General features: G+C 43.0%; 2 protein-coding genes across 2 annotated transcripts in view; one reads left to right on the top strand and one right to left on the bottom strand.

Annotated features, from left to right (window-relative positions):
• The window catches only part of PCED1A (PC-esterase domain containing 1A), a 405,386-nt gene that overhangs the window by 41,685 nt on the left and 346,961 nt on the right, over positions 1-16,740 (top strand). The window lies entirely within an intron of this gene.
• Positions 1-16,740, bottom strand: part of ADAM33 (ADAM metallopeptidase domain 33) — a 63,777-nt gene that overhangs the window by 31,204 nt on the left and 15,833 nt on the right. The window contains 2 exon segments of the mRNA XM_070756836.1: positions 3,686-3,761; positions 9,752-9,828. Of these exon segments, the coding sequence (XP_070612937.1) occupies positions 3,686-3,761; positions 9,752-9,828 (153 nt within the window).

The following is a 16,740-nucleotide window of genomic DNA, read 5'->3' as shown; positions in this document are numbered from 1 at the left end:
CCAACTCCTCCTGGAGATTAGAATTGCCCCCACCCTCCTTGCCTTTCGTAAGCTCCTTAAAACCCACCTCTGCCGTCAGGCATGGGGGAACTGAGATATTCTTTCCCCCTAGGCCTTTACAATTTATGCATGGTATGTTTGTTTGTAGGGATGTTTGGTTTTACAATAAGGGTTTTTTAGTTGTTTTAGTATTGGATTTATATGATGTTTTTTGTTACTGTTGTTAGCCACCCCGAGTCTACGGAGAGGGGCGGCATACAAATCCAATAAATTAAGTAAGTAAGTAAGTAAGTAAGTAAGTAAGTAAGTAAGTAAGTAAGTAAGTAAGTAAGTAAGTAAGTAATAATAATAATTAGCATTTTTTTCTCTCTGAATGTTTAACATATCAAAGAAATATCATTTATTATTGTTTTAGACACTGATATTGTGTTTTTTTTACTGCTCATGTTGTTTTTACTGTATGTTGGAGAAAAAATAAAGAAAAATTTATAACACACACACACACACACCCAAAAAAATGTATAATCTGGGCAGAGGACGGGGTGGGAAAAAAAGTTGATTTTTCTGAACCAACCACCGCAAAACCCCAAAAGAAGGACAGAAAGTTGCATGACCACTGTTGCTTTTCCCCTCTCTAAGCCTCCCTTTCAGACCCACGAAAATAAAGATTTCCCCAGAACGGCGAATTAACCCTGCTGACCTCTGAATTTTAAAACTAAGAAGACATTTATGCAGGGAGAAGGAATTATGGCGCCGTAGGAACACGAGAAACAAACTTAAGTTGAAGTTTGATTTTTTAAAAATATCAGCTGGATAATTTCTTCCTCTTTTGACTACGGGCTGTTAGCCAACCATGTCAGGCACACTCGCAAAAAAACCGGTTTCCATCCACGCCTAGGCCAGGAAGTTTACATTTTTGAATTTCTCTTCTGGCAGTAAATTCAAATTAAGTCCCGGAAGAAGCCAGGATTTGGAGTGGTTCGTTGACAGGCGGAAGTACCGAGTGAGAGTTTATTTATTTTATTTTATTTTCTAATTGTTTTGAAGAAGTACACACAAAACAAAACAGACATATAATAATAATTATTATAATTATTATAATTATTATTATATAACCAATATTTGGTTATTAATATAACCAACATTTGCGGCATTTTTTAAGAAATAATAATTTTTATTAAATTTCTTCATTAAAAAAACAAATGCAGTGGATCTTGTAATTTGCCAATTAAATCTCCATCCTTTTTCCCATTCATCCAGATCAATTCGGTATCCAATTTTTTTTGTCCAACTAATCATAGGGCCTTTCATCATCTCTTCTTCTGTCTTATATCTGATTAAAAATTTATAAATTTTATAAATTTTACCAAGTTTAAAAAGCAATTTAGAGGTTAGTTAAAATAGTGATGTGATGTATTCCGGTAAATATAGGCAGTCCTCAACTTATGACCACAACCGAGCCCAAAATGACCGTTGCTAAGCAAGACGCTGGTTACGTTTTGTCCTATTTTACAACTTTTTTCTTGGCCACCGTTGTTAAGCAAATCACTGCAGTTGTTAAGTTGCTAACCCCGTTGTTAAGTGAATCTGTCTTCCCTCGGCGACTCTGCCTCTCAGGAGGTCGCAAACGAGGATCACTTGACCCTACGGGCGTCATAAATACGAGGCAGCTGCCAAACGTCGGAATTTTGATCACGCAACACTCATAAGTGATGTAGAATTGCAAAAATGTTCCCTAATATGTCCCCATTGTGCTGGAAGTGTAAAAAAGAAATAGGTTCATATTATCATCAATGGTGGAGCTGTAGCAAAGTCAAGACATATTGGAAAATGATAGAAAGAATAATAAAATAAATAATAAAGCAAGAGATAGAAAAAACTCCGGAATTTTACTTACTAGGTATAAACAAACAGAAATATAAGAAAGATATTTTACATTTAGTTATTCATATAACGACAGCGGCCAGGATAGTATATGCGCAAAATTGGAAGGGGGAAGATATTCCCAAAGAGGAGGAGGTTATTAAGAAAATATTAGACTGCGCTGAAATGGATATGATGACAAGGCGGTTAAATAACCAAGAAGAATCTGAATTTTATGTGATTTGGAATAAAGTGTATACATGGATAGACAAAAAGAAGAATTAAAAATGCATAATAGTAGCATGGTTAGGATTTAATTTTTGTGTTTGTACTTTGCTTAGATATGAAGTTTATGTTTGTTTTTTTTATAATAAGGTAACAAAAAAAATTCTTTTCACTTAAAGTAATAGGTTGACTTAACATATTAATAATGTACAGTATTCTTTTTTCTGTAATGCAATTTGACTTCTTGAACAAGCGGGGTATCTGCAACCCCAATTTTATGTTAAATGTGTGTTTGTATGTTTGTCAATTTTAAGAAAATCAATAAAGTTTATAAAAACAAGTGATGGGAAATGGTCACGTCACTTTTTAAATTTCATTGTAACTTTGGTCACTAAGCAAGCGGTTGCAAGTTGAGGACCACAGGTAATCCTTGTTCTTACGACCGCAATTGAGCCCATTGATGTTAAGCAAGACATTTGTTCAGCAAGCTTTAGTCCTATTTTACAACTTTTCTTGCTGCGTTCGTTAAGTGAACCACTGCAGTGCTTCGTTTAGTGACACGGTCGTTAAGTGAATCCGGCTTTCCCCCTTAACTTGCTGGTCAGTGTTCTGCCCCACCTCAAGCTACCCAAGAACAAAGTAATGAATCAAACGCACCCACTCAGATTTGTGAAAATCAAACAAGGATTGTTCTTTATATTCAGAAAACTGCCAACCACGAAGTTTCAGAGCAATGTGAGTTTAAGTAGTCAATAGATCAGAGTTAATTACATCCGTCCCTGCAAGAGCCTTTCAGGTTTACAGCAACCAGCAATAACTCACAATCGGAATGTCAGAATGTCACGGAGATCCAAAGGCCAAAACGAAACCACGATGCATCAATGTCTCTCTCCAAAGCTGAACGATAATCTCCCACACAGATCTCTCCAACCCTCCCCTTTTTTCAAGGTTGCAGCAGCATCATTAAGTCTCATCACCTGTGCCCTATAATCTGTTTCTGCACTTGCGCAGCTGCTCTTCTCTTCCCAGCATTCTCTGCACCTGAGCATTCAGAATAGGATTACTCATTAACTCTTCCCCTTCTGATTCAGATGAACCTCTGGCTGGAGAGCTGACTGAATCCATTCCCCTCTCCAATCCCTTCCTGCTCCCTCTCTCTCCCTGTCTCTGCTTCTGGTTCACTGTCTGATTCGTCCTGCAGCCAGAACTGGTCTTCTGTGAACAGATGGCCCCCACTCCTCTACGTCAAAATCAGCAACCACAGGAGCTGGCCTGAAGCCCACCACAACAGTCAGAAGGTGGTCAAATGCGATCGCATGCTCCTGGGACAACAACACAACCATCATAAGTACGAATCCATTGCCAAGCATCCGAATTTTGATCTCATGACCAAAGAGACACCACAAATGGTCATTAAGTGTGAAAACTGATCATATAAGTCCCTTTTTTCAGTGCCCTTGTAGCTTTGGCCACTAAATGAATAGTTGCAAGTTGAGAACTACCTGTAAATCATTTTTATTTTCCCCCTAATATCATTTGCAGGGCTGAGCTGTATCTCAAATCTTACCTGCAGCTTCACAAAACTCGTTCTACTCACCGTGTGTTTGGGGGAGACGGTTACCGGCTGCCCATCTTCGCCGTAATGTACCTCTGTGTAACCTGGAGACAGCAACCTGCAGAGAATAAGGAAGAGAATGGACTATTGCTTCACTATGAGCCAGCCGTGTGCAGCAGCTGCCAAAAAAGCCAACACAGTTCTAGGCTGCATCAACAAGGTGATAGAATCAAAATCACGTGAAGTGTTAATACCACTTTATAAGGCCTTGGTAAAGCCACACTTGGAATCCTGCATTCAGTTTTGGTCCCCATGATGCAAAAAGGATGTTGAGATGTTAAAAAGAGTGCAGAGAAGAGCAACAAAGAGGATTAGGGGACTGGAGGCTAAAACATATGAAGAACGGTTGCAAGAACTGGGTATATTTAGTTTAATGAAAAGAAGGACCAGGGGAGACATGATAGCAGTCTTCCAGTATCTCAGGAGTTGCCACAAAGAAGAGGGAGTCAAGCTATTCTCCAAAGCACCTGAGAGCAGAACAAGAAGCAATGGGTGGAAACTAAACAAGAAGAGAAGCAACTTAGAACTAAGGAGAAAGTCTAAAATTGGAAAGGACTGAGTGTGGGGGGGATAGATACATAGATAGATAGATAGATGGATGGATGGATGGATGGATGGATGGATGGATGGATGGTAGAGAGAGAGAGAGAGAGAGACAGACAGACAGACAGACAGACAGACAGACAGACAGACAGACAGACAGACAGACAGACAGACAGACAGACAAATTCTCCTCTCTATACACCTCACTCCCTAATAACACTGCTGATGTTACCTAGCTGGGTAATGAAACGTGTGCAAGAAAGCAGAGAGGACTATGCACCCCACAGTCCTCCTCCTCCTCCTCCCTCCCTCCCTCCCTTCTAACAGCCAGCCAACTTGGCCGGACGAGACTGCCAGAGTTGTGCCTTAAATGGAGTAGGACAGACTCTTTTGTTGTTATCACAAGACCCGCACCAGAGCGGTTTGTGTACCAGGCGAAGCCGACACGAAAGAGCCTTACTTTTCTCTCTCAGTGGCTGGGAAAGGGGGGCTGCCTTTGGCATGAATCACTCCCACCCCTTATTCCTTCCTCCCTCCCTCCCCTTATTCTTCCTCCCTCTGTTCTTTCCTTTTCTTTCTTTCCTTCCTTCCTTCTTTCCTCCGTTCCCTCTTTTCTACTTTTCCTTCCTTCCTTCCTCCCTCCCTCCCCTTATTCTTCCTCCCTCCGTTCTTTCCTTCTTTCTTTCCTTCCTTCCTTCCTTTCCTCCCTTCCACCCCTTATTCCTTCCTTCATCACTCCCACCCCTTATTCCTTCCTTCCTCCCTCCCCTTATTCTTCCTCCCTCTCTTTCCTTCTTTCTTTCTTTCCTTCATTCCTTCTTTCTTTTCTACTTTTCCTTCCTTCCTTTCCTCCCTCCCACCCCTTATTTTCCTCCCTTCCTTCCTTCTTTCCTTCTTTCTTTCTTACCTTCTTTCCTTTGTTCCCTCTTTCTTTCCTACTTTTCCTTCCTTCCTTCCTTCCTCCCTCTCCTTATTCCTTCCTTCCTCCCTCCCTCCCCTTATTCTTCCTCCCTCCGTTCTTTCCTTCCTTCTTTCCTTCCTTCCTTCCTTTCCTCCCTTCCACCCCTTATTCCTTCCTTCATCACTCCCACCCCTTATTCCTTCCTCCCTCCCTCCCCTTATTCTTCCTCCCTCTGTTCTTTCCTTCTTTCTTTCCTTCATTCCTTCTTTCTTTTCTACTTTTCCTTCCTTCCTTTCCTCCCTCCCACCCCTTATTTTTCCTCCCTTCCTTCTTTCCTTCTTTCTTTCCTACCTTCTTTCCTTTATTCCCTCTTTCTTTCCTACTCTTTCTTCCTTCCTTCCTTCCTTCCTTTTCTCATTCTTCTTCCTGTGGTGCAGCAGTGATTAGAATGCAGTATTGCAGGCTAATTCTGCCAACTGCCAGCAGTTCAATCCTGACCGTGTCCAGGTGGACTCAGCCTTCCGTCCTTCCGAGGTGGCTGAAATGAGGACCCAGATTGTTGGGGGCAAGAGGCCGATTCTGTCAACCACTTAGAGGGGGCTGTGCCCTCTCTAAGCACTGTGTAGCAATACATAAGTCTAAGTGCTATAATGCTATAATGCTAATTATTTTCTGGCACTGTGTTGGGGAGATCGCTTTGGCTACCAACTCCCCTTTTACTCGGCCTTTACCAAAGGAAAACACACACACACCCCACTCCGTTCTCCAGGGAGGTCTCTCCCCAGACAGCAGCAGCAGCAGCAAAAGCCCCCCCCCAACCCCAGTCTCCCCCCCCATCCCCAGTGATCTCACACTGAATCACGTTTGACCCTCCCTCCTCCTCCTCCTCCTCCATCTGCCTGGTGTCTGTCAACAGCTATGCTGGGAAAGGCATCCAAGCCAGCTCAGCCGGCTGACAAATCACTTCCTGATGTTGGACTGGACAATAAAAAAGCCAGGCAGCCGACGAGAATATTAATCGAAAGCAGAGAGGGAGGGAGGGAGAGAGGGACTGACACAGAGCGGGGGGGAGAAAGAGAGAGAGAAAGACACACACAGAGAGAGGAAGGGTGTGAGAGAAAGAGATAGAAAGAGACAGAGAGAGAAAGAAAAAGAGAGAGAGAAAAAGAAAGAGAAAAAGAGTGTGAGAGAAAGATAGAAAGAAGCAGAGAGAGAAAGAAAAAGAAAAAGAAAGATAAAAAGTGTGAGAGAAAGAAATAGAAAGAAGCAGAGAGAGAAAGAAAAAGAGAGAAAGAAAAAGAAAGAGAAAAAGTGTGAAAGATAGAAAGAAGCAGAGAGAAAGAAAAAGAAAGAGAAAAAGAGTGTGAGAGAAAGAGAGAGACAGAGATAGACAGAGAGAAAAAGAGAAAGAAAAAGACAGAAAGAGAAAAAGAGAAAGGAGAAAGAGACAGAATGAAAGAGAAAGAGACAGAGACAGAGTGAGAAGAGAAAGAGACTAACACAGAGAGAGAAAGAGGGAGAGGGAGAAAGACAGAAAGGGGGAAAGATAGAAAGAAAGAGAAAGAGAGAAAGACACACAGACAGAAAGACAGCAGGAGAAAAGGAAAGATAGATAGATAGATAGATAGATAGATAGATAGATAGATAGATAGATAGAGAAAAAGAGTGTGAGAGAATGAGATAGAAAGACAAAGAGAGAAACAGAATGAGAGAAAAGAAGAAAACCAGAAACTAATGGTTTGCCCATTAGGCTGTTTTTCGCATTCAGGGGCTTCATGGAAGCTTCCTTGAAGCCTCAAGAGGGCAAAACGGCCTTCCCAAAGGCCAGAAATCAGCTGGCTAATGCGTGCATGTGTGCTGGAACTGATGATGATGATAATAATAATAATAATAATAATAATAATAATAATAATAATAATCTACATCCCGCAGTCCTAGGAGCTTGGGAAGCGCCCGACTGGGGATGAAATACGAAATCCAGCATAGTGATCTCGTTGGCTGTGTTGTATTGACATAATAATAATAATTTATTAGATTTGTATGCTGCCCCTCTCTGAAGACGTGGGGCGGCTCACAACAACATAGTGTACAAATCCAATTTTTAAAAAATACAATTTAAAACCCTTATAATAAAATAACCACACAGTCCAATCAAACCACACACCAACCTTGACAATTGGGGTGTATGCAAATTTCCCCACGCCTGGCGGCAGAGAGGAGTTTTTAATGATTTACGAAAAGGGAGGAGGGCAGCCAGTCCTAATCTCTGGGGGGAGCTGGTTCCAGAGGGCTGGGGCCGCCACAGAGAAGGCTCTTTCCCTGTTTTTAATGACTTACGCATTTTAATGACTTGCGATAGAGGGCAGCACCTCATGTGCCGTCCAATATGTGGAAACATGGGCTACAGGTTTGCCAACCTGGGGCTAACCAATCAATTTTAGGGGTGTCTACAGACGGAGCTAAGCTTGCGAAATTGGTGGCGGGATTTGGAGCTGCTTTGGGGGTTAAATGGGAGCCAGCCGGACGAGGGAGCAGGTTCATCCCATTGCCGTTTGCAGACATTCTATTTATATTTGGTCTGCCCAGATGTTATTGCAAGCTTAAACCAATTTCCTTTTGCTCCGCTTGCAAACCGCAGCCTTTCTCGGAAAGTTGGCCCCGAGTGCCCCCCCTGCCCTCCCCACACCTATCCAGGGGCGGGGGAGAGAGAGAGCAAACAACCCACATTCTGGCTTTGTCAAAACAAGACATCGCTGGGTGTGGGGTTTTGGTTTTTTTCTATCTTTTTAAGGGAAAAAACAGCGAACAAAAGGTTTTTCTCATTCTAAGCATCCGGCTTGTAAAAAGAGGGGAAAAGGGAACCACCCAGTGTAGCCTTTGGGTGTCCTCGCCTACGGAAGAAACTCAGGTGCGGCCGATCTCTCAGAAGCTGCAACCTTGGGCTCAGCGTCGGATGATTAATTCCAATTGTTTTTAAATTTTTATTTTATTTATTTCTTTATTTTGTCCAATACACAATGAGGGTTTTAGTGGGTATATATATATATATATACACACATAGTAAAATACATGATGAAGGTTATAGAGGAGATACTCATAGTAAAATATATCTAAGAAAGAATAGAAAAGAAGATAAAGTAATAGAACATATCAATGAAAGAATAGAAGAAGAGATAGAGGAATAGAAGAAAGGTTATAGGAGCTATAGGAGAGCAATAGGAGAGGGGACGGAAGGCACTCTAGTGCACTTGTACTCGCCCCTTACTGACCTCTTAGGAACCTGGAGAGGTCAACCGTGGATAGTGTAAAGGTAAAGTGTTGGGGGTTTGGGGATGACACTATGGAGTCCGGTAATGAGTTCCACGCTTCGACAACTGGGTTACTGAAATCATATTTTTTACAGTCAAGTTTGGAGCGGTGATTGTTAAGGCAAGTCAATCAAAAATTATAAAAACTGACCTGGAGTAGTTCAACAATAAACAACGTTTGCTTGTCATTGCTACTATTATTATGATTATATATATATTGTAGAAAAAAAAAACCTCCTGGTCCATCTAGTCTGCCCTTATATTATTTTGTGTATTTTATCTTAGGATGGATATACAGTGTGTTTATTCCAGGCATGTTTAAATTCAGTGAGTGTGGATTTACAAATGTAATACATTTAGAAAATGAAATTAAAATTCAAGGACCCCACAGTTGTCCTCCCCCTCCTCTTCTTTTTTCTTTTCCTCTTCTTCCTCCTCCAGCTCCTTCCCTCTCCTCCTCTTCCCCTCTTCCCCTCCTTCTCTTCTTCCTCTTCCTCCTCATTCCTCCTTCTTCTCCTCCTCGTCCTCTTCCTCGTCCTCCTTCTCCTCTTCCTCCTCCTTCTCTTCCTCCTCTATCTTCTTCCTCCCTCTCCTCTTCTCCTCTTCCTCCTCCTTCTCTTCCTCCTCCTCCTCCTCTTCTTCCTTGTCCTCCTTCTCCTCTTCCTCTTCCTCCTCCGCCTCCTCCATCTTCTTCCTCCTTTCCCTCTTCCTCCTCCTGCTCCTTCTCTTCCTCCTCCTCCTCCTCTTCTTCCTTGTCCTCCTTCTCCTCTTCCTCTTCCTCCTCTGCCTCCTCCATCTTCTTCCTCCTTTTCTTCTTCCTCCTCCTGCTCCTTCTCTTCCTCCTTCTCCTCCTCCTTCTCTTCCTTTATCTTCTTCCTCCTTCTCCTCTTCCTCTTCCTCCTCCTGCTCCTCTTCCTCCTCCTCTTCCTCCTCCTTGTCTTCCTCTTCCTACGCCTTCTCCTCCTCCTTATTCCTCCTTCTCCTTCTCTTCCTCCTCTTCCTTTCCCTGCTCCTCCTTCTCTTCCTCTTCCTTCTTATTTCAGCCGTGCAGAAATAACTAATGAACTACCTTAACAAACCAGCAAGTTTCTAGTCCCTTAGGTTGCAAAGACAGGCTCGCGGGGAATATATGCGTCGAAAAATGCCAAAGAAGGTGAAAATAAATGGTTCCCAATATTCAGACCAACAAACCATTCTCCACCCCTGTTTTGAATGAGTGTGCCGTTCGCAAAGTGTTTCGTAGGGTGAACTGTTTTTGAGTTGGACCACGAGACTAAACATCACACGCTCACTTACTGGTTTCTTTCCAGGATCAGCACGATTTCCTTGCCGCCCACCGTCAGGGCTACTTCTCCGTGATCTGGTGGCAGGGCCTGCATTTTTCCAAGAGAGAGAGAGAGATTGAGAGAGAGAGAGAGGGAGAGAGAGAGGGAGAGAGAGAAAGAAAGAGAGAGGGAGAGAGAGAGAGAGAGAAAGAAAGAGAGAGAGAGAGAGAAAAAGAAACAGAAAGATTGAGAGAGGGGGGGAGAGAGAGAAAGAAACAGAGAGAGATGGAGAGAGAGAGAAAGAGAGAGAGAGAGAGAGAGGGAGACAGAGAGAGAAAGAAACACAGAGAGAGAGAGAAAAGAAAGATTAAAAATTGTAAGCACACAATTTGCTGCCGGCCCACTTCAACAAGTAGGAAAAAAATGAGCATAATTATGAATTAGATACAAAAGAAAGAAAAATAATGTTATTAAAATAATAACCTTTTAAACGTCTATAATAAAGCAGATGATTTTTATTAACTAAAAAATTGCAATAACGATAGAAACAAGGCGGCAACAAGCATTAATTAAATAACCAATTTTCCTTTTGCCTACTGACATACCTGTAAGAAAGACTTTTGAGACAGTTTAGTGGATGAGAATATTTTAATCTAATTTTGGGGGAAGGGGGGGTTGTTAATGTTTGTTTGTATGTTGTGTTTATGATTGATTGACTTATTGATTGGATTTATATGTTGCCCCCTCTCCGAGGACTCTTTTCTTTTTCTTTTAGAAATTGACTGCAGAAAAACACCTCCTGGTCCATTTAGCTTGCCCTTATACTATTTCCTGTATTTTATCTTAGGATGGATCTATGTTTATCCCAGGCAGGTTTAAATTCAATGACTGTGGCTTGACCAACCACGTCTGCTGGAAGTTTGTTCCAAGGATCTACTACTCTTTCAGTAAAATAATATTTTCTCACGTTGCTTTTGATCTTTCCCCCAACTAACTTCAGATTGTGTCCCCTTGTTCTTGTGTTCACTTTCCTATTAAAAACACTTCCCTCCTGAACCTTATTTAACCCTTTAATATATTTAAATGTTTCGATCATATCCCCCCTTTTCCTTCTGTCCTCCAGACTCTACAGATGGAGTTCATGAAGTCTTTCCTGATACGTTTTATGCTTAAGACCTTCCACCATTCTTTTCATACTGTTTTTTTTTCTTAATGTATATATTTCAATAAAAATTATTTTAAAAAAAACTTTTTAAAAGGAAAATATGTGCCTTATCAGCCTTGTGGCAGCTCAGATGACTTTCTGAGTAAGGATGAGTGAGGGGCCCCGGTGAAGTCATTTTCTTTCCATTCCTATTTTCTTTATTTCCTGTATTTTTTTAAATGTATTTTTTTTATAAAAAAGAGAGAGAGAGAGAGAGAAGGAAGGAAGGAAGGAAGGAAGGAAGGGGGATGGATAGATGGATGGATGGATGGCTTAGAATTTGGGAGGGAAGGAAGGAAGACAGGAAGGAAGGAAGGAAGGAAGGAAGGAAGGAAGGAAGGAAGGAAGGAAGGAAGGGTGGGTGGGTGGATCATGGATGGGTGAGTGGGCGGATGATTTCAGCCAAGAGCACAGAAGGAATGGTGGAGATGAGAGACCAACCATGGTCCTTCTCCTCCGAACGGGACAAAGGATGGAAAATGACAGGGCTGAGCTAGGATCACAGGAGGCTTTTGGAGAGGAGACATTTCTGAGCACTCGGCTAAGAATGTAACAGCCCACAGGAGCCAGTCAGTATGTGTCACTGAGCAATCATCTGCTTTTGGGATAGAGAGCCTGGCTGGGGGAATGCCACAGCATGACCCTTGACCTCAGCACAATCTCTCTCCATATCTGTGTTTAAAAAACTGGGGGCGAAAAAAATTACTGCCATTCGATGTTAAAGGAAGCAAGTAGTATGATTTGCAAGTAGCAGAGAACATCAAAGCCCTGACACACCGAAAAGGAAGCTATTTTTTCTCTCTCTGCTATCTTTACCAGCAAGGAGGTGAACCAAGGGATTGAAATTCACAAGAGAATTAAAGTAATGAGTCTATTCTGTTCTAACCTGGCCCTGCTCCTGCCCCAAGGACTGTGGATGTGGGGGAGACATCCACATGCTGCAGGCCTGTTTTGCCCCCAGTGGAATCTGATGATGAAGGCTCCTCTGACCAAGAAGACATGAGTGACAGGGAGGAGGAGAGTGGGGCAGACAGCTCAGAAGGAGATCAATTATCTAGCTCCTCCTTGGATTCGGAACAAGAGTTCATGATGTAGCCACACATGCGGAGAGCGATGCATAGGCAGCAACAACTGAGAGATTATTATCAAAGAAAATGAGGCCACCTGTGGTTGGGTGGGGCTGTGGTCATTAGTGAGGCTGCTATAAAGAGCAGCCTGTGGGTTTGGCCATTGTGGAGGATTATCTGATCGTTGTGTTTCGTGACTGCTTTACTGACTTTGACCTTTGCGTGCTGATTTTCCCCGCTTTGAAACTAAACCAGAGCAAAGTGTGTGTCACTTTGTGAAAAAAGAAGGACTGTGAATTGCCTCACAGCTGCAAGCTGAGTATCTCAGAACTGATAAGGGACTTGTACAAATTACCAGTTTGTTTGGAGACGAGGGCTCTTTGCTGTACCAAAAAAGGGCTTGGTTTAAGTGAATTTTCATTATAAAGAACATTGTTTTGAATTTTCAAACATGTGTGTGTCTGAAATTTGTACCTGTGCATTTTTTGGAGGATTCTACCAGAGAGCCCGACAGAACAGAATGAAGGAGAAACTTCCTGACACTGAAACAAATTAACCATCAACAGGCACATAGAGATAAGCAACATTTACACACCGTTCCAAAGAGACAATCAAATGATTAAAAAGGAAACCAAAAGACCAAAACCACTCCTAGCCAGCTATCAACACCCGGATAAGCAGAGGTTAACACCCAAGAAACCATCAAGCAGAAAACATCCTGACACTGAGAATATTCTTTTTAATATGTTTGTGAGTGACATAGGGGAAGGTTTGGTAGGGAAGGTTTGCCTATTTGCTGATGACTCTAAAGTGTGCAATAGGGTTGATATTCCTGGAGGGGTCTGTAATATGGTAAATGATTTAGCTTTACTAGATAAATGGTCAAAGCAATGGAAACTGCAGTTTAATGTTTCCAAATGTAAAATAATGTACTTGGGGAAAAGGAATCCTCAATCTGAGTATTGTATTGGCAGTTCTGTGTTAGCAAAAACTTCAGAAGAGAAGGATTTAGGGGTAGTGATTTCTGACAGTCTCAAAATGGGTGAGCAGTGTGGTCGGGCGGTAGGAAAAGCAAGTAGGATGCTTGGCTGCATAGCTAGAGGTATAACAAGCAGGAAGAGGGAGATTGTGATCCCCTTATATAGAGCGCTAGTGAGACCACATTTGGAATAATACTGTGTCCAGTTCTGGAGACCTCACCTACAAAAAGATATTGACAAAATTGAACGGGTCCAAAGACGGGCTACAAGAATGGTGGAAGGTCTTAAGCATAAAATGTATCAGGAAAGACTTCATGGACTCCAACTGTATAGTCTGGAGGACAGAAGGAAAAGGGGGACATGATCGAAACATTTAAATACGTTAAAGGGTTAAATAAGGTTCAGGAGGGAAGTGTTTTTAATAGGAAAGTGAACCCAAGAACAAGGGGACACAATCTGAAGTTAGTTGGGGGAAAGATCAAAGGCAACATGAGAAAATATTATTTTACTGAAAGAGTAGTAGATCCTTGGAACAAACTTCCAGCAGATATGGTTGATAAATCCACAGTAACTGAATTTCAACATGCCTGGGGTAAACATAGATCCATCCTAAGATAAAATACAGGAAATAGTATAAGGACAGACTAGATGGACCATGAGGTCTTTTTCTGCCGTCAGTCTTCTATGTTTCTAATAATTAACCTGTGGAACAGTTTGCCACCAGAGGTTTGTGGGTGTTCTATCGCTGGAGGTTTTTAAGAAGTGACCAGACAGCCACTTTGTCTGGGATAATGTAAGGTCTCCTGCTAGAGTGGGGGCTGGACTTGAAGACCTCCGAGGTCCCTTCCAGCTGTATTCTGATGGATTGATTGAAACCGATTGGTGTTTATGGATGCTAGGTGGTGTTTTTATGATGTTCAAGGATGCGGAGAGAACATCAACTGGAAACCCTTTTCCTGCACAACCCATGGAGTGAGTTCACCACGGTGACCACTGAGAAGCAGAGAGCATCCAAAATCAAAGCCAGGTCCCAAGATGCTGAGAGAATTCCTCGAAACCCCACCACCATATCGGGGGTGTTTCTTATATAACCCACTTTAAGCCATATCGGGGGATGGGTGGGCATTTTTCACCATGCACTGTTTTATGTCGTGTGTATATTAAACTTGTTAAAAATCAATAAAAATATATATTTTTTTAAAAAGAGAGAGAGAATTCCTAGAAACCTGGCACGCCGACAAATTGGCCATCATCGGGCACAGAGAGATAAACAGCGTTTACAAACCATTCAAGAGAGACAATCAAACAACCCCAAAGGGAACAAAAGAGAACGAAACCAGGGATGAACACCCAGATAAGCAGAGATTAAGGCCAAAAATTAACATCAGGCCAATAATCAAGGATGGCCTCAATCAAGGGACTGGCACCTGGGATAAACATGATAAAGACCACCAACCTAATGAAATAAGGACCAAAACCATTAACACCTTTGACACTGTTACAGCAGCCACTTGAGTATAAATAGAGAAGGAGAAAAATCATCTCCCCCTCCTAGCACTGGTGAGGTTACCTAGTTGGATAATAAAAGGTCTTCAATATATTTATTTATTTATTGGATTTGTATGCCGCCCCTCTCCGTAGACTCCGTAGACTCAATAAAAGAATCAAGTTCAGAGAGCATCCTGGACCCCACAGTCCTCCTCCTCTCCACAAACTCCATTCCTTTCTAATACTGCTGACGTTATGTAGCTTGGTAATGAAACGTCTGCGAGAAAAACTACCAAGCTCAGAGAGCATCAAGGACCCCATAGTTGTCCTCCCCCTCCATTTTCTCCTTCCTTCTCCTTCTCCTCTTCCTCTTTCCCTGTCCTCCTCCTCCTCTTCTTTTTCCTCCTTTTCTTCCTCCTCCTCTTCCTCTTCCTCCCTCTGCTCCTCCTTCTCTTCCTCTTCCTCCTTCTCTTCCTTCTGCTCTTCCTCCTCCTCCTCTTTCCCTCACCAACTGTTCTTTCCTCGTCCTCTTCCTCTCTTCCTTCTCCTCTTTCTTTTCCTCTTCTTTCCCTGTCCTCCTCTTCCTCCTTCTGTACCTCTTCCTCCTCATGGTCCTCCTCCTCTTCTTCCTCCTCCTCTTCCTCCTCCTTTTCCTCCTTCTCTTCCTTCTCCTCTTTCCCTCTCTGCCTGCTCTTCCTTCCTTCTCCTCTTCCTCCTCCTCCTCTCCACAATCCCCACTCCCTTCTAACACTGATGATGTTACCTATAAAGGTAACAAAACGCCCGCAATAAAACCACCCAGCTCAGAGAGCGCCAAGGACCCCTACCAAAAGGCTTGTTTGGTCCTCTCGCACAAGTTGGTTTAAGGGACTCTCAAGACGCTCATCCCCAGCTCCCCTCTGCCTCCTGCAACAGCCTCCAGGTGTGTCCTGTCCAATTCCTTCATTGGTCCCAACGATTATTATTATTATTATTTATTAGATTTGTATGCCGCCCCTCTCCGCACACTCGGGGCGGTTCACAGCAACAATAAAACAATGTACAACAAATCTAATAATTTAAAAAACACTAAAAACCCCATTATTAAAGATGTCTCAATTCCCCCATGTCTGACGGCAGAGGTGGGTTTTAAGGAGTTTATGAAAGGCAAGGAAGGTGGGGGCAGTTCTAATCTCCGGGGGGGGGGGGAAACTGGTTCCAGAGGGTCGGGGCCACCACAGAGAAGGCTCTTCCCCTGGGTTCCGCCAAACGATGTCACGTTGTCTGTCATGAGGTTCCTTCTACCTCAATTCCACCCATCCCATTTCAAACCTGGGTTTCTGGCACGCCTTAAACCAGCGACAAAGACAAATGCAGGGTTTGTGTGTTCTTGTGAAACCACCCAAAACACACACACACGTCCCAAGCGTTGGACAAACTCAGCTGTTATAGCAACTTGGCTTTTTTTTTTTGCGTTCCCTCGGTTTCCCAAATAATTTTTTCCCAATTTTCCCCGGGGATGAGGCTTCCCTCTACACAACAACGCCGAGAGCTTTCTGCCCGACAATAAAAGAAGACAAACATTCCCGGTAAATGCACGGCAACCACATTGCAGGTCCAGGGATGGGGGGGACGCGGGGGGCACGGCCCTTCGCTCTGCTTTCCCAGCCGCTGCTTTTGGCTAAACGTCCCGAGATCTCGACCGAACAAAAAGAGGAAAAAAACTCGATGTGACATTTTGTGGCATCTCCGAGACAGACTGGTTCCACAATTTCAGGATAAAATGGGTTGTGCATCCTTCCATACCGGTCACCAATAGACTGACAACCGTAGAGATAGTCCTCGGTTTACGAAGCTGCTCCGTTGCGAGTTTTGCCCTTTGTGCCACCGTTGTTAAATGAATCGCTGCAGTCCGTCCGTTAGGAACGTGGTTGTTATGTGAACCCAGCTTCCCCGTTTGACCCCCTTGACAATTTAGCCCGAAATTGATGTGGATGAGAAATTTATTACGTCCCTTTCCTTCCTTCCTTCCTTCCTTCCTTCCTTCCTTCCTTCCTTCCTTCCCTCCTTCCCTCCCTCCCTCCTTCCTTCCTTCCTTCCCTTCCTTCCTTCCTTCCTACCTTCCCTTCCTCCCTTCTCTCCTTCCTCCCTTCCCTCCTCCCTCCCTTCCTTCCTTCCCTTCCTTCCCTCCTTCCTTCCCTGAAAAAAGACCCAGTCTTCTTTAAACCTGAAATAAGTGCTTGATCTTATTGCCATACACTCAAAAGCCCTATCTATCTATCTATCTATCTATCTATCTATC

This window comes from Erythrolamprus reginae, chromosome 7 (assembly GCF_031021105.1).
Source record: "Erythrolamprus reginae isolate rEryReg1 chromosome 7, rEryReg1.hap1, whole genome shotgun sequence".
In the NCBI taxonomy this organism is placed as follows: domain Eukaryota; kingdom Metazoa; phylum Chordata; class Lepidosauria; order Squamata; family Dipsadidae; genus Erythrolamprus; species Erythrolamprus reginae.
This window is presented reverse-complemented; position numbering and strand designations above follow the sequence as displayed.